Genomic DNA, 26,235 nt, shown 5'->3' on the forward strand with positions numbered 1-26,235 from the left:
AGGAATCTGCATGACTTTCATCAGTTTGAAGTCTTTTAAGTGGTCAGTGCAGCGTGCACCATATCTTTTCTCTAAAGGTAACAGGGCTTTGGAAGCACCGTTCTTTTCTCATCTTAGAGTTTTAAAGTAGCTGAAGGTTCTCAAAATAGCCATTTGCTACCAACTCTGTCAACTTAAGTGCTGTAGAGCTGGGACATATGTGCTGCACCACCACCACCACCAAAACCAATGCCTTCTAAAAATAACCCCCCCCATAGGAATCCCCTGGATTTCAACTAAATGAACAACATAAAAACAAACGAACAAATGACACCCCACCAGTCTCACCTGTGCCCCCCCCCCAATCGTCCTGTTCATGTTTCTGCTTAAAACGCCAAATAGGTTTTCAACATATGCATTTATTTCTCGTTTTAAATTCAGGCTCTTCCATGGTATGGGCTTATAGTGAGAACTGTCACGCAGTGGGTGGAGTGTCCCAGAGAAAAGCACTGAAGCCATCTGAACGGTGGGGTGCCAACTTGAAAGTGGAAGAGAGCAGCCCAGCACAGGCCTGCTTCTCTGAAGCGCTGGAGAACCCGCAGGGGACACTCCAGTTCTCAGACCACTAAACCAGGGGAACTTTAAAAACTTTCTGATTTAAAAATAAACAAACAAAACAAATGACCATACAAACAAAAACCCCTAATGCTGCTATAACAGGGTAACAGTTTCCTAAACCCAGGGACAAGAATGGCAATTCACAGGCATGTGCTTCGGCTGCAGCCAGACAAGCTCTCCTCAGTGCTTCGTATCTGTCACAACCCTTCATTCAGTAGTACCTCCCTGGGCCAATATTTTGTCAATTTTTGCTATGAATGACTGAATTCTTAAATCTGCAAAAAAAACACAGGTAGTGACGGACCTGAGCAACAAATAAACTCAAACAACTCTTCCAGGCTTATGATTTTATAGAGGAGACAGAAGACCTAACTCACTTCTAGGTTCCATCCCAGGCCCAGCTCAAGTCCCATCCTCACTGATGGGAACTTGCCCACTGCCCTCCACTATCCAAGTCATGCGCTGACAATGCAGCCTGTCCCAGAGACAGCCAAGGACCTTGCATGGCAGATACGTGCAGCACAAACCAAGTGAGTTCCTTTTTTCCACTCCTCCAGTTAAAGCTGTACTCAGAATGGCAACAACTCTAGACAGAAGGGTTCACAATCAGTGGGTTTCGTTGTAACAGAAAGGAAAGGGGTCACAAAACCGTCTGAGCATACAGAGAAACCCTGAGGCGAAAATGGCTTTTCCTGTAGAGTCCTCCTCAAGCTGACACTGTGTCATAAGGGACCAGGGCCCTTCTGGGAGGGCAGGCCTTCCTCCATCCACAGAGAGCCAGTTCGGGGTGCCCTGCGGTGGATGCGCCGCAGTCGAAGCAGGTACAGAAGGATGGACAGCAGGACGACCAAGAAGCAGCCAGAGAACAGATAGTGGTTGTAGACAAAGGACACACCCCGCCAGTGCCCATGACCAGCCCGGAACACCTCCTGCCGGATGTCCCTGCAGGCATGAAGACAAACAGAAGCAGTGAGAAGGGTGCAGGCTGGGGCCTGCTGTTCCTGGCGTTCCTTACCTCTGAAACGGGACAGTAGCCCAAAGTGAGCTCCCTGCCAATGCTTTGCTCTTCATGCTAAGACAATGACATGTGGAGGCATGTCCATAAGACCCCAGCATTATAATCTCATAAATGTAAGGGCCAGGGTTTTGCTATGACAAGGAAGTTAATGGAACAAACACATTCACATAAAAATTATACATAATAACAGCTACTGTACAGAATTTCTGGAGCTGACTCAAATAAAATATCAGATAAAAATAGTTTTTAATGTGGGTCAGCCGAGCTGTGAACTTGAATGGGGTAATCTGTATGTCTATTTGACCAACAGTGGACTGGAATTTAGAATTTCCTTTGGACATGAATCTATGTAGACAATGTCACAGTCTTAAAAGTAATTGACACTTCAATACTATGGACAATGACTGATGTTTTTAGTCCATTATGCTAGCCATGTCTCAGCTGTCAGTCATCATCACACTGAAGGAATGGACATGATGGTCCTGCTGCTAGACACTACAGGTTAGTGTGTAAATAAAGACGTCCTCCTATATCACGAGTATGTTTGCTACAACAGTGCGATAAATGCATTTCAATATAATTTCTTCTGCAATCCTAGACACTATAATATCCAGTGAAGGGGCCCAAAGCCATAAAGGTCACCATGGAACAGACCCTCCTGCAGGGTTAGGGAACAGACAATTGGGACGTAGAACAGTACCAGTGTTGTGTGCTGTGGGATGGGCTGCCTAAGAGAACAGGAAGCACTTGGGGAGGGAGGCAGACAAGACCCAAGTTAAGTCTCACAACTCTGAAAACACGGCCACAAAATGCAGTCACCAAGAGACAACATGCTTTGGAGAAGCATCTTTTGTGACCCTCCCAAGCTCATAGCCTACCTCAAGGGCAAAAAGCGGGTCCTATAGAGGATCGCCCCCAGCGTCCACTGCACTTCCTTGTCATACACCTGCAAGGCTGTCTTCAGGTTTTTGTAGGTGACAGGAAAGGAGAAGCCCCTGTGGAACACCTCAAACATCCAGGCTGATTTGAAACACTGATACCTACAAATGCCAAGCACAGGCACAGGTCAGGTAGGCACCCCTGTCTCAATGTCTCCAGCCTGCAGCAGGCCAGCTCCGAGCAGACAGCTGCATATGTGCTCAGGTTCACCCGCACACAGGCTGGGTCATCTGTCAAAACTGATGAGCCAGAAACAGTGTCATTTCATCACGGCTGTGAGACATCACCCTCCACGCACCTTCTCCATCATTTACTGAACAACAGCGCCAAGTTCTACCCTCTTTATAACATAATGAAAAGGTGGGAGGATCCTTCTCAGCTCTGATATTGCCTACTCCTAATGCTCTTAGAGGTGGTTTTTGTTGTTGTTTGTTTGTCTGCTTTAACAAACTACTGGACTCAGTAAGTGATGAGCAGTGGCAGTAATAATAAGACCCACTCGCCGCACTTGAGTGACTTAAACCAAAGGGAATTTTATAAACCAAACCAGAGTGGCTTCAATTATCAGAGGAGTATTGTGAGTGTTGTGGGGGAGGGACGGAGTCTGGCCGAGGGGACAGATGGAAAGGGGAAGCAGCCCACACAACTCAAGGTTCCTCAGGACATGAGCGAACAGGTGCAAAGAACTTCAAAGCTGAGCAGAAAGCCTGTAACGAGAATTTGTCCCACTCGAGGGAGGCCAAGGGTAGAGAAGGACAGTGGGTAAAGATGGTCAGCCGGCAGCTCAGGACTTGACTGTCCACTACTTACTTCAGCCGATGGAGGTCAGCGTGAGAGGCATACAGTCCTCGGTCAAAGCGTTCCCTCAAGATCGACCACTTCGTTGCACAGTAATCCTAAAAATAATTTCACCCTAAATAAATCATCCCTGAAAGTTTATTTATTTATTTTTTAGTTTTTTTGAGACAGGGTTTTTCTGTAGCTTTGGAGCCTGTCCTGGAACTAGCTCTTGTAGACCAGGCTGGCCTTGAACTCACAGAGATCCACCTGCCTCTGCCTCCCGAGTGCTGGGATTAAAGGCGTGCGCCACCACCGCCCGGCCCTGAAAGTTTATTATTAAAGTACTTTTCCTACTTACAAATAGCTTACCACATTCACCATCATAACAAGCACAGGAAACACACAAGCAGAACAAATGTTTGTACAGTTAACGTGAGACTCGGGTCTCTGAGTTCCTGGCAACCAGCACACTCTGTACTTGTTCTGTGTCCTGAAATCCTGCCCACGCAGGATGCACTGACCTCTTCAAGCCCATTTAGTTCTTCCGTCGTCACTGCACCAGAACAAACTTGGGCAGAGTGAAACAGCATTTGCCTGCTCAACTGAGTCCTCGGGTCTCGGGCAGCTTGGCCTTGGGTGAGGATGGCGATTTGGAGTCACACTGACTGCTCACAGCCCTGAGCACTAACACAGCTCCTCTCCTCACCTCTCCAGGGTGACAAAGATGCACTTAGAGAAACAGTGTGACAGGGAGCACAGAGGAATGTGCTCGGCCTGGGGCAAGAGTCAGGAAGGGAAAACATCAGGAATGAAGACACACACAAGAGAAGGTGCATAGCATAGAAGATACACCCCGGCTGCTTGCCATGCTGAGAGGGCACTGAGCTGGCGGGAGGAGGAGTGAAGGCTAAGGTCAGTGGATTCAGTCTGTGAAGCTGCAGAAGACTTTAAACAGCACAGCAAGGTGACAGCGTGAGAGCTCAGACAGAACGCAGGATGGACACCAGAGACACCAGACACAGGACCAATTGGACAGCTCCTGGTGAGCTAGAGACTTGGCAAGGACAATGACAGTAGAACAGGAATCAGGGACAGGTAGAAAAGTACTCAAGAGAGAAACTATCGCTGATTATGTGGGGTGAAGCATATTACACGGAGGGGCAGAGAGCAGCAAAGGGGTTGGGGATGCAACTCAGTGAGGCAGCATTTGCCTGGCATATACAAGGCCCTGGGTTCTACCCCAGCATTATAAATAAAACATAAGAGCCATGCCTGGAGGTAGGGGACAGGACGGTTGGCAATACTGTCAACTAAGATAGCACACGAGAGAAAGAAAAGTGAAAAACTGTGTATTTGTTTGGAATTATGAAACTTAATGGGTAAAAGATTAGAGACAGAATGTCAGCAGCCAGACAACTATGGCATGGATGGGGCAATCTATGAATCTATGAACCTGGAGGGCAATGGGCTGTGGCTGGAAGACAAGGGTCATCAAGACTGAAGAGGTATGGCAGGGAAAACTTCTGACAAAATGGGAAAGCAAAGGGACTCTGATGGTAGGAGTATCCTGGCTGCTATGTGGTGGGGGCCTGCTGAAAGGATTTTGAGATATGGCAATCATAAGTCAACTTAAGACTCTGGTCTGTTCATTCCTGGTAAACAATATGGCTAGTAGAACTTAGGTCTTCTGACGACTTCCCCCCCACAACAGAAGGGAAAAGATATCGCAGGGATGCACTACAACCACCTTTCCCTCCGAGTATAATGGAAGCTGGACCTGCAGCCCAATGGTTTCTATACAGCATGGATTTTCTTGGCTTGTTACCTTGGCAGCTTTGGTAAATTTAGCAGCATTGTAGTCTCCCCCCATTCGCAAGACATCCTCGGTGCAGTAGTAGAATTCAGAGAACCCATAGAACTCGCTGTTCTGGAAGTCGATTGGGGGCTGGTAGACTCCATTGAGGGAAGTCTGTGTCTCATTGGTTTTGTTCATAAAAGGCTGGAGGGTCTCCCGACACAGGTCAAAGTCTCCTGTCCCCCGGAGGTACAGGGTCTGCCCATTTTGCTGGACCTCATCCTTAATGTCAAGAGGCAAGCAGGGGTCCAGGTATGGAGCATCAGGAGTCAGGCCAGTCTGCTTACCCAGGAGTCTGTGGCACAAAGAACCATTTACCATGAGACCTATGCTACTCCTCACATGGACCCACAGAAATGTATGCGGGAACACAAAGGGTTCCAAACCAAGTTAGGAAAATGGTCACCCAGCCCTCCGAGGAGATCCACAATGACATACACAGGGATTGCTGAGTCCAAGTAAACAAGTCATGACCTGACCCATTTATTTATTGTGTGTCTACAACACAGCATGTGTGTGGAGGTCAGAGAACAACTTGTAGAAGCTGGTGGTCTCCTTCTACATGTGGGTCTCAAGGATTAAACGCAAGTCATCAGGCTTGAGCAGCAAGTGCCTTTAGCCACAGGACCATCTCAGGGCTGACCTGACACTTTTGATTCCCCTCAGTACAGACAGGATGCCTGCTGAGGACCCAGCAACCATGTGGCCCACATCCCCACTCTGCCACTGCTGCTTGACTTTAACTGTACAGAGCTGGATGTAGTGCGACTGAAAAGAAATACCTGGTCCTGGAACACCAGGTTGGATGTTTCAGAAAAACAAGATACACACTGCTAGAAAGCTACTGTCAGACTACGCATGGAAGATTAGAAAGCTGGGGAAAAGCAATTCTAGAAGGAGGTGTACCAAACTGCTTGACAACATGTCATTATCTTGCTGGTATTCTTTAAACAGAGCCAAACTGACAGCTCAATGAAGATGCGGTGTGAGCAGGAGGAGATGGATGGAGTCCAGGAAGGCAGTGACTCATAGCCAAACACCACCCAATGAATATGGGCGTGAGAATACAACGTGTAAGGTTTGAGCCTCTTCATCCAATTTTATTATGCCCACCATCATCACTATGAATCAACTACAGACCTAGACTGTAGTGGGTATTATTATTGCTATTGTATTCATAAACTATTGGCCTAGACGGCAGTAGGTATTATTATCGTTGTTATTAATCAACTATTGGCCAAGATGGCAGTAGGTAGTAGCTGTTTTTGCTGCACTACAGGCTCTGAGAAGCACTGTGAAAAGAACTGTTAGCCTTGCTGTAACTGAGATACGCCAGGCTTGTCACATCCCAAAGAGATACCCTGATAAACGAACCCCTGTCCTCCCAATGTGTGTGCATATTCAAGCAATCAATAAAAAGAAACCAAAGTTCTGAAAATGGAAGCGATGTTCACGTTGGACACCATGACTCTCGGTCTGACTGCTAGAAGCTGAATGCTGCTGGAGTCCCTCTCATTCACTGACAGCCTTTCCTGCCAATCTGCACATTCTTTAGATCAGGGTTATTCAGAATGGACTTGAGTGCAATCCATAGAACTATGTGCTCTAAAGAAATGAAGCACCACGTGAGTGGCAGAGATAGGTATGAATTTCAAGGCTCAGTTAACGATATGTGTATACTTATGAGGAATTCTGAACAGTTAAACGTGTACCTCACTTTTCTGTCTCAGCTGTCCTACACCTAGCTAACGAGTGCCACTGGACTATACATTATGCAAAGCTTTTTCTTTTAAATTGGTAATAAAACCCAATTAGTAAAACTCAGGAGTCAGAAGAAAAGTGTTGAGTAATTCTAAGAAAGTGAGATTCAAATTTATATTTCTATTTAAAAATTTTAAGACTATTATAAAAATAGCTAACACAAAATGTTCGAGACATAATTTTAAAACAAAAAGCAAGCACCATGGGACTACTGCTGTTGTGATTAACGTTTCTCAATTAGCTTTTAAAGTAATCAGAGAATCACTTCCTACTTATGGACGTGAATTCTGGGTAAACTTATACCCAGACCCAGCTTGGTCTTCATTATGTCTTAGGCCTTCATGGATACATTAAGACTGAATAGGTCAGGGCTGGAGAGATGGTTCAGCAGTTAAGAGCACTGGTTGCTCATCCAGAAGACTTAGGTTGATTCCCAGCACTCATATGGCAGCTCACAACCATCTGTAACTCCAGTTCCAGGGCATCTAATGCCCTCTTCTGTTCTCACACATGATGTACAGACATACATGCAAGCAAAAACCATGCACATAAACACAACTAATAACATTTTTGAAAAGGATTAAATTGGCCAATGAAATATACTATTACTTAGCTCTAAGATCAGCATTTCTCCTAAAAATGTTCTATCAAAACAAACCAGACGCAGGAAGATCAAGGTGTCTTACCTGCCAGATGCTGCTCTTCTGCTTCCAACCCATTCCCCGTTCTGATGACATATTTCAGATAAGTAACACCCTGGGGGGCCTAAAACCGTGCAGACCAGGCTAGCCAAGAGCCTCTGCCTCCCAAGCAGTGGAATTAAAGGTGTGCACCACCACACCCAGCTAAACTTACAATACTCAAGCTGACAGGAGTGGTGCCCTTCTTTCACCTATTTTTCTGTACCAGAATTTCACATAAACTCATTTTTAAAAATTTCACTCATAAAAATAGAAGGGGTTAAAAGCAAGGAATGATCTTTACTCATCTGATAGAGTGGAAACCTCCCCATCACTCCAAACTAGTTCCCGGATACTAGTCTGGATACTGCGGCTGATTGCAGAGGCCTGGGAAAGCTCAGAGAGTGACACAGTGCTGCTAGTGCCCCACCCTGAAGCTCACACTCAGCAGCTGCCCTTGACCTCAGAAAGTTCAAATAAGGAATATTCTACAGACATTGGACACCGGTAGATGAGAACCATAGTGAAAGGGGTTAAGAGTAAGAAATGATCTCGAAATAATTTTAGTGGTATTAAAATATTTTTAGTCAGGCACTGGTGGCTCAAGCCTTTAATCCCAGCATTCAGGAGGCAGAAGCAGAAGGATCTCTGTGAGTTTGAAGTCAGCCTCATCTATAAAGTAAGTTCCAGGATAGCCAGGACTATTACACAGAGAAATCCTGTCTCAAAAAAACAAAAATAAAACAAAACAAGAACAGTGTATGTGTGTGTAAGCTCAGTATAACAGTACATGCTTGTGAAGATCAGGTAGAGAGAAGACAGAAGAGGGGAGGGAGGGAAGAAAGAGAGAATTTGCAGGCACAACTGTGGGACAGGGCTGGCGACAGGACCCTGAGGGCCTCTCAGTCCTTCCAGCACAGATCCTGGCCTGGATCTAGTTTTGATGAGGAGCGAGCTAGGCCTGCAGTGGTTTGCTGAGGAGCAGCAGGTGCTGTACCTGTTTTTCTGAACCGTGCTGGCAAACAGTTTGTCTTCATATCTCTGCCGAGCGGCATTCCCACCGAACCCGAGAAATGTGGCCACATAGACTCGGTACACATGTTCCGTCTGGTGGACATCACACCCCAGGTTGAATTCAGCTAATAAGTTTTTAGCTACTTCCTCCTGTAGGCACAAGGACAACACATTTTAGTATTTTAAAGCAACTTTAGCTCCAGTTAAAAAAGAAGGGTCTAAAAAGAGTTCCATCTGAGAGCAGCAGACTCTGTCTCTCTACCTCCCAAGGACGCTCTGAGCGCTCTCATAATTCGGTTCCTAATTCTAACTAGGGCCTGCAGATGCTGCACATGGGGGTGTCAGGGCTTTCTGAAAAGGAGGTCAGGGCTATAGTTCCTCTACTCTGACCCATAAGTCTATGTATGGTACCCCCTGCTGTGGAAATAGACCCAAACACAGCAAAGTCCTGACATGCAAAGACGCTTTTATAAAAACAAATAAACAAACAAATAAAAAACCCTAAAAGGAAAGGCATCTGAGTATGCAACATTAAGGGATGGTTAAATTAATTAATGGCAGTAATCAATAGTTTATAGAGGAACACATTATGAGCTTTAAATAAAAGGTACAAAATCATACAAAAGATAAAAGCGTAACAACCACATTTTGAAACTATAACAGGAATAAAAATAATGGAAAGAACTTCTCCAAAAATACTAAACAATGCCTTTTTTAAATTACTAACAATGGTAACAATCTAGGGGGAATTTTTATTCTTCTATTGCTCTAAGCTTCCTTTGTGAGCTCTTGGTACTTTTCAATGAGGGTAGAAAGCATGAGTGGTCTCTCTCTAGACTACCCATATCTGGAATGGGAAGTGGGAAACACAGGCTCAAATACTTGGATTTCCAAAGTGCTTTTCCAAGGACTTAATAAAGACAGCATTAACACCCACTGAGTACACACTAGGGAACAGAGTGCTAATCTCTCATCAACCATTCAATGACCCCACGCTATAGGACTATTGTTGGCATTTTTTTCCAGAAGAGACTGGCTCACAGAAGTTATAGGACTTACATGAGGTCACACAGCTAGGAGGAGAGGGTAATGCTACCTGCTGGGCTTGTCCTGCTCCATGGCCACTACCTGGTACATGATCCCTACTTTGGGGAAAACAATGTAGGAGACCATACTTTGGTGTCAGTTTACATCTGGACAGAAACAGTAACGAGAGATGTGGCAATTCTGGGACACATAAGGAAATGGTGCTGGTGTCCTCTTTGCAAGGACCGCTGAAGACCACAGACCCTGACTGACAGCACTGAAGGGATGGAGGAAAGACGGAATGAACCAGATGTGGAGTAACAGGTACCAACATCAATATTTTCCAGAAGAGTTCAAAATTATTAATAAACAAAAATGATTCTCCTGATTCTAAATTTAGAAACCTGACACTATATTATTTTTTAAGTGACCGAAGAGAAAATGTAAACAAAAGCTCAAGCATGCGACTGACATACACCAGAGAAGAACTCTAAATTCCGAAAACAAACCAGCTAGGCTCAGTGTACAAACGTAATGGGCTTGGCTGAGGCCTGCCTCATTCTCCAGCCTCCTTCCTCCTGGGTTGAGAAGACGGAACCTCAGCAAGCAGAGTAAGGATGTGTTCAGACTCAGGAAACAAAACAAAAATGGATGGAGACATGTTAAATGAAAACAGAAGCAAACACGAGGCAATCTGTACAGATAATAACCTGCTGTGAGGAGGCAAAGCTTACAGTTTTGGGGACTTCGTACGCTATCTGAGTGGACACGCCTCCCATGTCAAGAATACCGGCTGTTCTTTTCCGAACGATGGCCTCACTGCTCTCACTGCCAGGAACGTTGACCTCCACAACCGCCTCGTCATCTGGAGAGAGAAGGGTTCACTCAGCAGGCGCTTCAGGAGGCACCTCTGCTTTGAAGACCATGCAGTCCATTCTCCCGATGAGCTCAACTGTGCTTTAGACAGCAGCTCTGCCTGCCCAGCCCCCACACTAGCTATCTCACAGCACTCAGCTCTTCTGCCCTTGGTCATGAATTATGATTGATTGTAACTTCCAACCAGAGCACTAGACGAAACCAACAGGCACTTACCCTCCTCAATATGCTCAAACCGCCCGAGGACAAAATTGATGCCAATCCAAGCATACACACCTAGACATGGCAGAGCAAAATTAAGAAAAATCAAGTTTTAAATCTCTGATCAATTTGGTCTGCGCAAGCTTCTCACTTATTTTAACCCCTGACAGCCTGAACCAGAATCACCAAATAACATATTTCTACTGATATTTTATCTTCTTAGTGGTTTTACAAGAACTCTCGATTTTAATACTTTTATCAGGTGTATCTGTTGAAAATATAAATTCTACAGGGATTCCACACTGACTTCCCCTAATCTTTCCTCTATCTTTCTCACCTACAACAGCTGCCAAACCCCAGCCTATACATGTCTGCATTCCCTACAGTCTGTTTTTATCCATTCCCACTGCCACCTTGACTTGTGTCTTTATGCAGTGGAGATGACAAGCTAATCAGTCTTCCATGGCAACCTCCTCCATTCTATCCTGTTGGACTGGTCCACAGACCAAGTACAAAGTAACAGGATGATGATTCAAGATGTATCCAGTGTTCAACATCACCACCACCTTTCCACAGAGCCACAATCCAGCAAGCGAAAACCCAGTGGTCCACAGTGGCATCCCCTCCCACCTGCAGTAACAATGATTGTTTCTTTTCATCAGGCCATGCTTCCTCTACCTGCTCAGGTAACTTCCTCTGCTCCCCTCCCAAGGGTTCAACTTAGAACCATTACTGGGCAGGGGGAAGAAGAGACGCCTTTCTCTTTCAAACTCTCAGGATATTTTATTTTCCTGTATCTTCCTTTGTGTGCCTAATATGACCTCTTACAATTCTGAGGGCCTTCTTTGTAAGGTGCTCACTGCTGATTGGCCCATTCTGCATTTCCCGATGCCTTCCCATAGGGAACACCCGCTGGAGCAGTGAGTGATCTAGGAACAGATCCCATACTTCTAGGTCTCTGCTCCTAGCAAACCATTACACGGACTGGTTGTTCCTTACTCAAGTGAAATAATTTGTCGGAAACAGAATTAATATTTTCTCAGTTTATCAAAGGCAAGAATTTCTCCTTCCTAGAAGTCAGAGGTTCATGGCCTAAGACTTTTTACCAGCCAGGCAAGGAACACAGTCTTCCTCTATCAGTTTGTTCAAAATACAGTCCCTAAGTGTGGTAAGGACAGATGAGGTATGATTAGCAGCTTTAGGGCTGTATAATAAAGACTGGCTCTATAGGGCACTAACTTAGTCATTAAAGATATGGTCTCCAGTGGTTCAATACAATACACAGTGGGGAGGGGGCTGTGAGGTGGGGGCCCCTCTCTCACTCTGTGAACTGAAGGTCTGATACCAACCTTCTTGTTTCCCTGAGATGACTTCAGCATGGGAGTCAGAAAACAGGAAGTCAAAGTGCACAGGGATGTCGGTCAAAAGGTCCTCCAGGATGGCTTTCTGCTGGCTTCAAGGCAATCCCAAAATTTACATGTCAAAATCATATGCTTGATTTTTTGTTTTGAAAACAAAAACAAACAAAAAACCTATGACTCTGTTATATCCTATATGAAATAATTAATTGTAAAACTAAAGTGATTCACTGAAAATAAATTGCTTATCTCAGGAATGTTCTTTTCCAAATGAAAAAGCTGTGTAAATCGTGTGATTCTTGGCTTACTGGGAAGAATGCTTGTCTAGCATGTACCAGGCCCCAAGTTCCGACACCAGCACCGTATAAACTGGGCACGGTGATAAAAGCCCATAACCCTAGCACGCAGGAGGTGGAAGTAGGTAGAAGGATTGGAAATTTAAGGTCAAACACAGCTACATATTTAGTTTGGGGCCAACCTGGGATACGAGACTGTTGTAGGATATTTGTACACTGTGCAAAGGTGTATTGCTGTGACTGTTGAAATACAAAGCTGAACGGCCAGTAGCTAGGCAGGAGGTATAGGTGGGATTTCCAGGGAGAGAAAAGAAGAGGAGGAATCTAGACACACAGGAGATGTCAGGAGATGGGGAAAGGAAATAGGAGGTACAAGACTGAAGAAAGGTAACTCCATGTGATAGAACGTAGATTAATATATAAATGGGTTAATTTAAGTTATAAGAGCTAGTTAGGAATAAGCCTAAGCTAAGGCAGAGCTTTCAAAATTAATAAGCAGTCTCCATGTCATTATTTGGGAGCTGGCAGGACAGAGAAAGACTCGCTACAGGTGACTCTGCCCCCAAGCCCTACAAAGTTAACCTTATTATTTTAATCACAAATAAGTAGATTAGAAACTCTTTGGTGAGGTTTAAGAGAATAGCTTTGAGACTAGTCCAGACTCAAGAAAGGATTTTCAGTGTCTGATGATAACAGTGATGGAGAAGAGAGCAGCAAGCCGCCCCTCCCAAGGTCCACCCTCCAGGCAGATCACCTTTCAGGAAGGACTCTCATTCCAGCAGTGCAGAGAATGTAGAGAGGTGTCTCTTTGTGTTTTGCCCGTGGCACATGTTCTGCAGCAAAGTTCAGAAGTGGAGAAATGTAATCGCTGACTTTTTCTGGAGAGGTAGCAAATTCTGAGATGCCTGCAGAAAGGGAGAGTCTGCTTAGCAGGGACGGGGTAGAGCTAAGAGTAAATTTCTTCAGTGTGCTGAGTCTGTATTCTAGTTCTGCCTGTTCCTCTGCTTTCCACACTCTGCTGAGGCACGAAGTGTTGTTACACACCCTCTTCTTTCATGGATACTTATCCAACTAGCATCTATTACGCGTCCCACACAGAAGCATATTCTTGCCCTTGAGAAATGTGTTCCTTTCTCCTCAGGCAAACACCAATGGCTGCAACACCATCCACACACCATAGGTCTTCAGATTGTAGCACCAGCCGCCAGTGTACTTCCAACCTTCAGGTCAGTTCACAATGGCTGTCTAATGCACATAGCACTGCTTGTCCTCACAGATACCCCGAACATGACATGTGTTCTGCAACTGGTCCTACAGATCTGCCTCTGCTGCTTGTTCTACTTCTGCTCTCCTTGTTTCTTTGGACACTACCGTCTGCTGCTGGCCTAGTGTAGCCAACTATCTTCCAGGCTCCACCGACCCCTCCATCTCCTACCCCAAGGGTGCTTCGTTTCTATTTTAAACCCTTCTATGGCTCCTCTAACCAACTCAGACAAACTCAACTTAGTGATACATAGCTACTCACACAATGGCCCATCCTTGTTTCCTCCCCAGTCCCTTCCTCCCATCTCAAAGCAGTGAACTAACACTTCTGGTAATGTAACCTACTGTGGCCTTCAGGCCTCTGAGTCCCCAGCAGAAAGAGCCTTCTCTTCCCCTACCTCCTTTATTCAGCCAGCTTATACATGCCTATCTAACAACTCCGTCTTCCACAGAAGTCTTACTTAGTAGAACCCCGATGGAGACTAGCTGTGCTGACAGCCCGTGCTCACCCTGCTGCTGCCTATCTATTCACCACACCAAATCACTTACCTGTCTCATTACAACTGGCCAAGGGCACACACTACATCTTGTTCAGTTCCTATCCCAGCATCGACAGTGCCCGGCAAGTGGAGCACTCAGAACATCTCTTCAGTGTTTACTACTAAAAGTGAGTGGGAGCTGGAGAGATGGCTCAGCAGTGAGAGCACGGGCTGCTCTTGCAGAGGACCTAGGTTTGGTTCCCAGTACCCACATGGTAGCTCACAACCATCTGTAACACCAGCTCCAAGGGTTCCACCGCCCTATTCTGGCCTCCCTAAGCACTCACATATGAATATACATGCACTCAGACACACACATGACAAGCAAATGCATCTTTTTAAAAAGAAACTGAGTATTTACAGCTGTCACTGATCCTACACTATCAAAACAACAGGGGCCTGAGAAGTCCCACAGTTTCTTACTTCACACATCACAGAACTGTAGACCCCTCAAGATGGTGAGTGAAAGGAATCAGCAGAAAATGGAGTAAAAGGCAAAACTTTGACTGCACACAAAGCTATTTCAGTAGAAAACCAAATCCCAAACTAACCAGAACCTATTTTTTAAATGCTTAGAGCCTTGTTTATATTAATTCTGGGAGACTAGGAGTCAAGACAGAGCATTGCTATAAAAAGGCACACTGAGGTCTACTTGGACAAGGACGATGCTAAGCCAGACTGGCTGAGCTTCTAGCATACACCTCAATGGGGCAGCGTCGCTCAGCTGATCCACCCTGGAGGCAGAACCACGCTGAGCCCGCTGTGACTGAGATCCTGGTACACTTCCATGAGGACATGGGTTTCCTGCTCTCCATGGAGGTGTACAGTTAGTGCTGGGGGCTGTCGTGTGAGGCTTGGAAAAAGGCAAAGTGTTCTACTGAGCTTGAGTTCTGAGTCTCTTGGTAAATTTTTATATGATTATACTTTTATTATTTTAACCCTGAAGATGTTTCTCTATTAAGCATACATACAAAACAATGGAAAATTAAGTTACTACTAAATATTAAAATCCCTATTTATGGAAATCCATTGATGTTATTTATGCTTCTCAGATGGAAGATAATAAGCTTTATTGATTATAACTTATCAATATTCTACTTTAAACTTTTTATGTCACATTACAATTATCTGTACTTATGGGGTATAGCGTGGTGATCAGATACGTGAGCAAAGAGCAACAATCAGAGGGAGCAACTAGCACGTCCATCTCTGAACACTTACCATTTCTTTTTGTCTTTCTAACATTTAAAAAGATAAATTCATTGGATAGTCTGCATTTAATATTTAGGTACTCACACACAAGTGAAAGATAGATGTTTCTGTTACGTTCTACAGCCTACTGTCTTAAATCAGATCTTATTAAATATTGGGCATGAGATAGCCCACTTGAAAATGCTCCATTCCCAATGCTTCTGACATGGTGCCAAATATGGGCAAGTCGGAGATCCTGAGAAGGTGAGAGACTGCTGCTTAAATCATTCAGTGAGGAAGTCAAGACTCGACTTCACAACGTTACACTGGTTTAGAAATCTTTAAACACTGGGTGTATTTACATTCACTTTTTTAAGTCCCAAGGTTACCCTTATGAATAATCTAGGACATAAAAATACATTTGGGTAAATGGAGCCTAGTGACCTGAGGCAGAAGGACTGGATGCTGAAGGTCAGCCTGGGTACCTTAGTAAGATAATGACTCAAAAAGAAAGAGTGGTGGGGATATAGCTTGGGGCAGAGTACTTGTCTAACATATGTGACCCTTAGTATCAATACCACAACCAGAAAAGAAAGAGAAAGGGGCAAGGGAGGTAGGGAAGGAGAGAGGAAAGAGAAGAGAAAAAGGGTAGGCAAGGAAGGAAGACAGATATCTGGGCAGTACTTTTTAAAAATATCACTTATACATACCAATATTTAAACAAATAATATGCTAATATTTAAAGTACACATTGTTAGAAGTTATTGAAAATGTCTATCTTTAAGGAAGAAGTACCAAATAGAAAAAACAAAGAACAAAACCTCCACAACGATGTTAACTAGCAAGTGAGCAGACATCGTGGGGCTACAGTGATGATAGTCACAGGTGACCAAAAGGACACAGGCTGTGGAGGTTTGATCAAGATGTTGGCTACCTACACAGAACAGACAGAAAAGGAAATAGGAAAGGAAACAAAGGCAGCCATTAGGCTCTGTCTCGAGCTCAGAAGAGGGCAAGGCAGTGTGGGGTGAGAGGAGAGGAGAGGACGTGAGCGGTATCACAGGATACCGGAGCCCAGAACCCGGTGCCAGTCCTCAGCCATTCTTATCACGTACCAGGTTTAATTTTCATCACCACCGGCTTTCGGTTTTTGTCCCTCATCTGTCTGATGTCCAGCAGATCATGAGGATTGCCGTTGTGCCGAGGCCAGCAGTAGACAAATATCCGAGAGCCGCTACTGCCGCAGTCCACCACAATGCCATAGTTCACGTTGGGGTTGTTAGTGTCGGTAGCCTCAACGTCTGTGACTCGGGCCAAGTACCTTGTTCAGAAACACACAAGTGTTGTCACTTAAACAGAGTATCGCCCACTCTAACAGAGAAGGCGCCCTACAGAAGTACCACATCACGACCGCCATGTTGTGTAATGATCTCTCTCTGGCACTCCCTTCATGGCCAGATGATGAGTAAAAGGAAGACCAAACAAAGGCTGCCCACAGGGAGCCCCTCATTCAGGTCTGTTCTAACTTCTCCTTAACACAGCTACAGGCTCCAAAGAGAAAACTGTTTGCAAAGTTCAAACATTAACTCAGAAGGCAGTTTAAAACAGGCAGAAGGAGCTCCTGACTGTCCTATCCCAGGGCCTTCCCTGCAGCCAGCTGTCAAGTATGTCCATGAAGGCTAATTTCCTAGCAGGTAGTCAGCACAGGGCCCAGTTCTCACAGCCACATGCTCCTTATATGCCAGTCCAGCCATAACAGGACGGTGCCAGAGCTGACCGTTCCTGTCCCTCTGATGTTAGTTGCTGCTAGTCTAACCACGAGGGCAGCACTGTCCTCTGGGAGGAAGGAGACCTCAGAGCTACCCCACTCCTTCCCACCATGTGAGCTAGGACACGACTTTCACCAGATACAAACTTTACTGAAACCTAGCCCTTGGACTTCTCAGCCTTGAGAGCTACCAAGAAAACAACTCTGCAGCTTATACGCTGCCCTGTGTTCTGTTACAGCTGCTGGAACACAGTTGGCCAGAAGGTGTGAATTCCTTCTAGAACAAATCTTTATCTCTTACCTTTGAAATTTCTTGTCCTTCGACAGCCACCCATACTTGCTGCGTATGATGACAACAGAGAGGTACAGAAGGGACACAGCTGCAGCCAGGATGCTAATGACGATGATCTGCCGTAAACTGGTGTTTAGGAATCGGGGACAGCCCACTGGAGAGATGCTAAAATGCCAAGAAGCAGGAAAGAGACAGGAAATGCCGATCCTGAAATTCCAAAGAAACAGATTTTAAAACAACATACTTAGATGAAACCTGGCCTCACCTGAACAGGTGTTCAGCACACGCTCCCCCTGCCTACTGTCTGCTGGAGCCTGCTCTTCCCATGCTCCAGGTTGCTGTTTGGTTATGGAGCACATTACTATAAAGTGGCATAATGAGAACGACGTCCTGCTGGTTATGATATTCCGCACGTCCCCCTTTCTTGGGGGTATTACAAAATTTCCTGCCTTTTTCCAAAAAGAAATCCCGTTCATAAGTTTATCCAGATAAACACAGAAATCTATAATGAAACCAGTTTAAGAATGAGGACACCAAGGGAGACTGAGGACACAGAAACGGCAAGCTGCAAGCCACCCCATAAATGCCAGCAGCCTAGTGGATGACACATTGCGTATTAATGAGCCAATGGCTTAGGAGAAGTGAGGTTTTCTTAACAAGCAATTCCAGAGTAAATTTCTCCCCAACGGTCCAATAATGGGAAAGACAGTATTGCCATAATGAAGTCAATAAGGGAACTCTGATTTCAGAAAGAGTCCCCTGAGACATGTTTTATAAACAAGAAGGATTCAATTTATGTCATGAAAAAGAAGCAAACCGTAGAGCCATCAGCAGGCACTGCCTTTAGGGTAAATTTCATTACTTCATACTTTCTATCTTTGTGTTAAAAAGTCCTTTATGGACTAAAATCTCTCACTGAAGGAGGTACACTGCCAGCCCACTGGAAATTCCCTTCCTAAGAGTTATGAGGACACTCCATGGCATCTGCCTTCCTCAGAGGCTCTAGACAGCTATCCTATGCTAATATAACATCACAAGATACCATGTGCTTGCTGAGACTGCAGTTTACACTAACCCTTACAGAGCTCACCTGGCTCCATTCTTTCTGGACAAGGGCCGTGTTGGGCTCTGCAAGACCAATGGCTTTAGAGCAGTATAACACAACTTCAAACACTTCTCTCTTGGGATTTAGATTTTCTTCTCTCTTAAGACCCATTATTTCTTCAGCACAAAAATCTCAGGGTTTACAGGCTAGTGACAAGGCTCATCACTCACCTTCCCATACTGAAAGGCCGCGGACCAGGCAATGTTGTGGGAGTCAGTTCTTGTCACACACAAAGGGCTAGGGTCTTCATGGAGCCAGAGCTTCCCTGTTTCAGGGTGAGAAAAATCAAGAACAGTGAAATCAAATAAAATGTCTGTGGTTCTACTAAGTACATGGTTAAACCCAGCCACACATCATCTGACTGTGATCCCTATGTGGAGACCACTGGGTTAGAGCAACATGTTTGTACACCAATTTCATGCTGCTAGAGATACAGACCTCAATCAAGAGATACTAAGAGTGGTACAAGTTATTACTCCAAGCATCCCTATAATCTCAAATTTTCATGGCATTGCTGAGGGATAATGGTCTGTATTCTGTCAATTATATTTTAAATAAACACTGATTGGCCAATAGCCAGGCAGGAAGTATAGGTGGGACAACCAGCCAGGAAGTAGAGGCAGGTCAATGAGAACAGGATTATGGGAAGAGGAAAGCTTGGTCACAGGTGTGACCCAGCCACAGAAGAAGTAAGATGTGACTGCCTTGCTGAATAAGGTACTGAGCCATATGGCTAACAGAGACAAGAATAATAGGCTACTATAAGTTATAAGAGTTAATAAGAAGTCTGAGCTAATAGGTCAATCAGTTTAGAACTAATGTAGACCTCTATGTGATTTCTTTGGGACTTAATGATTACGGAAACCAGGCAGGACAGAAACCCTGACAACAGGGCATGAAGTAATTATAGCACTGAAATGTTAAGGAAGATTTGGAGGTGGGGGACTCAATTGGAAGCATGCATTCACTTGATGGATTACTCTGCTTTGCTGTACAAAGTTCAGTATGAGGTGTCCTGTCCCTGACAGTGCTCCATCCTGTCACCATCCTCACTCCTCCAGGCCTCAGCCCTCATGTCACAACACCAGGGACTCTTCCAAGCTGCTGGAGTCTGAGGATGGTTGCAAAGTTCTCCTTGTCTTCACCTCCTGGGGCCTCCGAGGCCTTCCACAGCCTAGTCAGCTTCTCAGCTCTGCCATCCTGTGGGGGATCCTTGGCTCTGTACCAAAGCTGCCTGTTCTTGAGTCCCCCAAAGTTCTGCCTAGGCTCCATTCTTTCCTAACTCAATCACTCCTGCTCTGACTCCATTCCCCCTTAATTTAATGCTTCTGGCTCAGCTTCATAACCACAACACTTATCAGATAACTTGTTTCTTCAACCCAGCTCCTCTTCTGAATCATGCACACATCCACCTTCAATCGCCAGGATCTCCATCTGGATGCTGCACAACCATGATCCACATTGCTAAGACCACACTCCCCATTCTATGTAATCCTAGCCACACTCTCCTCTGTCCTGATTCTCATGCCAGGCTCCTCTAATTCCCAGTATCACCACATTCCCCATCCAACTTCTTAGAATCCTTCCCTGAACTCCTGCTTACCTAAAACCTGTCCACTTATGATTCCAGTCCAGGCTCTCTCCTTTTCTCTGTACTGTTTTCTACATGAAGACAGGTCAGGACTCAATATCTTCCAGTGGTCCCAAGTTCTTCAGACAAATGCCGAAGGCTACCCTGTGACTTCCAGCCCTGCAGGCTCTGACCTCACCACCTGCTCACCTCTTTTCCCAGCATCCCAGATGTACTAGCAGCCCCCACCAGCTTCTAGGAGTGACTCACTCTGGCCTGTGGCCTCCCTGCCCCTCTGCTTTGGAGCAATCCTTACAGCTTAACACCTGACCTCCTTCAGGCTTTTACTCAATGTCACCTTCTAAAGGATCAGTAAACACACATATTACTTTCCATTCAGCTCTCATCCTTGATTTTTCTCCTTTAACATTGACCTTTTTGGTGCTTTTGTTTGTTTTTTGAGACAAGGTCTCTCTACACAGCCATGGTCATCCTGGAACTGACTCTGTAGATCCCGAGAGCTGGGATTAAAGACGTGCCACCACACCTGGCACAGTATTGCTAAATACCCACAAGAGTGCTCACGGTTATCCAGTCTCCTAACAGCCCTTTGGGCAGGGAACGCTGCTGTGATGTTTCACAGATGAGGCAGAGAGGTGAGGCTGAGATCCAGTGTGGGACTCACACTGCCGCCCTGTCCTCTAACGCACCACACATGTGGAGTCTCCATTTCTCTCATGCTGGGATTCCTGCTCTAGAATGATGTCACACGGGACCCTGAGCTGACTGCTGCATTCAAGTCACCCAGCGCTGGGAAAGGGCCTAACAAGGTGGCAAGGGTCAGAGTTCTGGGAAGAAAAAGGCTCTTTTCAAATCAAAGAGAAACCACTGTTCCCTATGTTTCTCTCTCACTGAGGGAAAAAGTCCTAACTCCTCAGATGTGGAAGAAGGCCCCCAAGACCTGTGTGGCTCATAAAGCAGCTGCCTGCTATGTGGGGCTATTTAAAGGAACTAAACGAAACATTTCATCCAGATGTGGCAGCACAGGCTTGTAACTCCAGCTGTCTACCTGGGCGATGGAGTGAACGCAGGAGTAGCCTGGGGAAGCTAGAGAAGCCCTGCTTCCGATAAAAAGTAAAAAGTAGGCTGAGGATATAGCACAGTTGAAGTGTTTGCCTAGCATGGTTTATGCCCACTAGAACAGATAATATTGATAATAAAATTAAATATAAAAATGGAAATATAAAATGTTTGAGATCTTCATTGCACTAGCCTCATTCTAAGTGCTCAAGAGCACACATGGCTTCTGCATTGTCTGTGCCAGCATTGGACATGGCCATCACAGCAAAAAGCTTTTCAGACAGCATCATGGGCCCTAAAAGGCTCCCACGCCAAATGCAAACTGTGGATTCCTCAGCTTCTGTAGAATATCCCTCTTTGGGGTGTTAGGGTGGGATTCCTACAGCCCTGGGGCACAAAGGGAGCATGAGCCTCGAGGAGCCCCTCTAACATAGCAGGGGACTCTGGGGTTACAGAGTTGTTGACTTCTCCTTACAAGGCCTTCCCAGGCAAGGACAAATGTCTGTTACACAGCGATAACAACTAATGGCTAGGAGTGAGAACTATAAAGAAACACACACACACCCCATTTGTACTGTGCAAATAAATAAATGTAGTTAAAAACATTTAAAAAATTCATATAAAATTTAAAAAGTATTTCAAGTAACGAGACGTTTAAAATTAGTTTTAATGTATAGCTACAGAGAAACCCTGTCTTGAAAAACAACAACAAAAAAACTTTTAAAAGCATTTTAATATAGTGAGAAATTCAATGCCCTAAAGATTTAAATATTTAAAATACCCACTAAAAGGAAAAGTGATAATATAAGCAAATATTGACAGAATCTTAAAAGAATTAAGGCCTTTCTCCAAATGATAGCAATACCTCATACCACAAAAGAGAGAAAATATAATTTTAAACCTTCCATATGTTAAAACAACAACAAACCCTTCTCAAGCACACATACATAGCTTGGGAAGGTAACATGTGTCACTTGCAATGAAAGGTAACTTTTTTGAGGCTGGAGAGATGGCTCAGTGGTTAAGAGCACTGGTTGATCTTTCAGAGGACCCAGATTCAGTCCCGAGAACCCACATTGAAGAGTCTGTAATTCCAGGTCCAGGGGTCTGATGCCCAGAGTTCTGATGGCAGAAACCTCCAAAGGCACCCCCATTCATGCACACATACCCACATGCATACATATATACATACACACACACAGTTAAAAGCAATAAAAGTAATTTTTCTTTTTTACTAAAAAAGGTAGTCATTCTTTACTTATAAAGCAGTCACATGAAGTAATAAAACATGCACTAACACAAAAATGGGCAAGGATAATAGAAGTTAACGTGAGAAATGATGCAACTTCAGGGGTATCCAGAGAGACAGAAGGAAAACAAGACCTGACAGCTATTAGACTCATAAAAGTTTTAGGAGTAAGGAGTTGGGATTACAAAGTACAGTTGGCTAGAATCTGAGCAGGTACTAACCTTGGGGCATTTGAGTGACATATATAGACAGGCTCAATGTCTATATATATATGTCTATATGTCTAGAAACTTACCCTTGGGAAATAATAGGATGAAATTTAACTGAAACATGTACAAAACATTGTCCTGCTGTCTACTGCAAGGTTGGAGATGACACTCAGTGGATGTATATATGCCTTGCAAGTGCAAGACCCTGGGTTCCTTCCCAGCACTATAAAAACACATGGAAAGCTAATGTGACTTATGGTGGTGAGGACATGTTTACACACGGGACAAAATATGACTATTAAAGGTGATGGTGTCACTCTATACTTGACTGTACAAATGAGAAGACTTCACTACCCAGAGAAGAAACATGAGAAACAATGTTAACAGTGTTGTTTATTTCTGAGTGGCAATCAGATACCTGACAATCTGTACTTTGTCCCCTAGGCTCACCCATGTTTTCAAAATGCATATATTAATTTCATCATCAAAACAAACCATGGAATTACTTTTGACAAACTACCTGTGACTGATGCCTTCCCTCTTTTGGAAATATGAAGAAAGATTACTTGAAAAACTCAAGACTAGGGCTGGAAAGATGGTTCAGCAGCTAAGAACACTTCTTCCCCTTGCAGAGGACCTGGGTTCCAGTCCCAGCACCCACATGGTGGCTCCCAAACACCTGTAACTCCAGTTCCAGAGGATTCAATGCTTTTGACTTCTTCTGATCTCTATGGGCATCAGACATTCATGTAGTGCAGACATAGATGCAGGGAAAACATTCACAAACATAAAAGAAAAATAAATTTTAAAAAACTCAAAAAGAACCTGAAGACACAGGAACTGAAATCTGAGTACAAAAGAATCGATGACAGCTGTGTGATAGTTGAGCTAAGAACCAATGAAAAGAACATTGCTAAAGCTTCTATTAAACATAAATTAGTCATGGGAGAAGTCATTAATGGCTCAGCACTACGAACATAACCATAAGGACAAACAAACCAAATCCCAAACAATACTAATATCCAAGAAATGATGGAGAAAGCAACTAACAGCAATGTTAAATTCTATGGACTCTTGGCTATGTGCACTCAGAGCCCAAGAAGGCTGGTACCAGCCGGAGGTGGAGGTGGAGAAGAATCTGGGTGGGGTCAAGAAAGGAGAATGTATTTCTAAAAACTCAGCATACTTAGCAAACTTTATGGCATCTGGTATTTGTCTTAGGATTTTCTTTTTCTTTTTAAAAAGATTTATTTTATTTTTCTTTATGTGTATGTGTGCACGTGCCTGTGGCAGTCAGAAGGGGGCATGAAATCCCTTGAAGCTGGAGTGGTTATGAGCCACCTAATGTGGGAACTAACTATGAATTCTCTGGAAAAGCAGCAAGCACTCTTAATCACTGAGTGATTGAAACTCTTCATCCCCAGGATTTTTTTTTTAATGCATGAGAGGATTTTGACAAAAATGTCAGTTCATAAATTACTTATTACTTTCAGTTAGGACACATGTAAGGCTGATTGTTGCCAAGAAGTCACAATCCTGTAACTTGATCTTAAGATGTAAATTCCAATTGCTGCTAGAGCATGAGGAATCCTGACACCAGAGTTCAGGCATGCAAACACCTAAAAATGCTATTTCAAACAAGTTCTAAATTGCACCATTACCTTTGTAATTTTAGCTTCAGGGTTCTCCCTGGCAGAATAAAGCCTGTGGTAGTTTAAATAACAATTGGCTTTATTGTATTTGGATGCTTAATCATTAGGGAGTAACACTATTTGAGAAGGATTAGAAGGTTTGGCTTTGTTGGAGAAAGTTTGTCACTGAGGGTGGCCTCCAGGAGTCTCAGCCTCAATCCTGACTGCAACTGGAGAAGCAACCTGGGAACAATAGCCTCTGACTGCACAGGAGGAACGCCCATCTGAGTCCCTGGCTAAGGGCAACTGGAGGAACAATTACAGAAGGCGCTACCCTGCTTCCACCTGAAGGAATGATCAAAGGAGCCACAGATCCCAACTACACCTCTGAAACACAGGCTCCACCTGTTCCAGTTGGAGGAAGAGAAGGGTAGACAACAGGGTAAGAACATACTCAATGGCATAAAGAGCAATCCAGCACCACCAGGAACTAGTGGTTCTACAACAGCAAGACCTGAGCATCTTAACACAGATGAAGCAGAAAAAAAGACCTTAAAAATAACTTTATTAAGATGAATGAGGCCTTTACAGAGGAAATTAAAAATTCCGTTAAAGTGGAGGAAAAGACAAACAAAAATTGGAAGAAATCAACAAATCTCTTAAAGAAAATCAAGAAAAAGCAATCAAACAGGTGAAAGAAACAGTTCAAGACTTGAAAAGGGAAATAGAGACAATAAAGAAAACACAAAACAAGGGCAGTCTGGAAATGGAAAATCTGGGTAAATGATCAGGAACTACAGAAGCAAGCATAAACAACAGAACACAAGAGATGAAAGAGAGAATCTCAGGTGTTGAAGATATGATAAGTGAAACAAATACCTTGGTCAAAGAAAATGTTAAATCCAACAAATCCTTAGCACAAAATATCCAGGAAATCTGTGACACCATGAAACAAACAAACAAACAAACAAACAAACCTAAGAAGAATAGGAATTGAAGAGAAGAATCCCAGTTCAAAGGCACAGAAAATATATTCAACAAAATCATAGAAGAAAATTTTTCGACCTTGCCATATAATAAAACACTAACATACAGAATAAAGAAAAAATATAAGAGCTGTAAAGGAAAAAGGCCAAGTAACACATAAAGGCAGACCTATCAGAATTGCACTCAACTTCTCAATGGAGACAATGAAACCAGAAGGTCCTGTCAGGAGTCATGCAGACACTAAGAGACCACAGATTCCAGCCCAGACTACTATATCCAACAAAGCTTTCAATCAATAACAGAGAAAACAAGATATCCCATGACAAAGCCAGATTAAATCAATACCTACTCACAAATCCAGCCCTACAGAAAGTACTAGAAGGAAAACTCCAACCAAGGAAGTGAGCTACACCCACAAAAACACAGAAAATAGATAATCCCACACCAGCAAATCCCAAAGAAGAGAAACACACATAATACCACCACCACCAACAACAACAACGATAACAAAATAACAGGAACTAGCAACACTGGTCATTAAACTCCCTTAATATCAATGGACTCAAACTGCCTATAAAAAGACACAGGCTAGCAGACTGGATACTAAAATACAATCCATCCTTCTGCTGTATACAAGAAATATACTTCAACTACAAAGACAGATATGACCTCAGAGTAAAGGGGTGTGAAAAGACTTTTCAATCAAATGTACCTAAGAAACAAGCTGGTGTAGTTATCCTAATATCTAACAAAAGAGACTTCAAACTAAAGTTAGTTGGAAGAGATGAGAACACCATTTCATATTCTTCACAGGAAAAATACATCAAGATGACATCTCAATACTGAACATCTATGCCTCAAATACAAGGGCACCCTCATTCATAAAAGAGACATTACTAAAGTTTAAATTACACATCAAACCCCACACATTAATAGTGGGAACTTTAATA

General features: G+C 44.0%; 1 protein-coding gene across 3 annotated transcripts in view; it reads right to left on the reverse strand.

The window, feature by feature from the left end:
* Positions 1 to 378: 378 nt before the first annotated feature.
* The window catches only part of Entpd4 (ectonucleoside triphosphate diphosphohydrolase 4), a 33,672-nt gene continuing 7,815 nt past the window's right edge, over positions 379 to 26,235 (reverse strand). For 2 of the 3 annotated variants that reach the window (XM_005355454.2, XM_026783221.1), the window contains exons 2-13: positions 18,730 to 18,824; positions 17,464 to 17,661; positions 16,510 to 16,715; positions 13,156 to 13,306; positions 12,097 to 12,200; positions 10,763 to 10,822; positions 10,381 to 10,535; positions 8,628 to 8,794; positions 5,160 to 5,484; positions 3,365 to 3,450; positions 2,494 to 2,655; positions 379 to 1,539 (exon numbers count right to left, since the gene is read on the reverse strand). In XM_005355454.2, the coding sequence (XP_005355511.1) occupies positions 1,320 to 1,539; positions 2,494 to 2,655; positions 3,365 to 3,450; positions 5,160 to 5,484; positions 8,628 to 8,794; positions 10,381 to 10,535; positions 10,763 to 10,822; positions 12,097 to 12,200; positions 13,156 to 13,306; positions 16,510 to 16,715; positions 17,464 to 17,661; positions 18,730 to 18,737 (1,842 nt within the window). In that variant the 5' untranslated portion in view covers positions 18,738 to 18,824 and the 3' untranslated portion in view covers positions 379 to 1,319. The remainder of the gene's footprint in view (positions 1,540 to 2,493; positions 2,656 to 3,364; positions 3,451 to 5,159; positions 5,485 to 8,627; positions 8,795 to 10,380; positions 10,536 to 10,762; positions 10,823 to 12,096; positions 12,201 to 13,155; positions 13,307 to 16,509; positions 16,716 to 17,463; positions 17,662 to 18,729; positions 18,825 to 26,235) is intronic. The other variant, XM_005355455.2, reaches the window with a different exon arrangement.

This window comes from Microtus ochrogaster, chromosome 17 (genome assembly GCF_000317375.1).
Source record: "Microtus ochrogaster isolate Prairie Vole_2 chromosome 17, MicOch1.0, whole genome shotgun sequence".
Lineage (NCBI taxonomy): Eukaryota > Metazoa > Chordata > Mammalia > Rodentia > Cricetidae > Microtus > Microtus ochrogaster.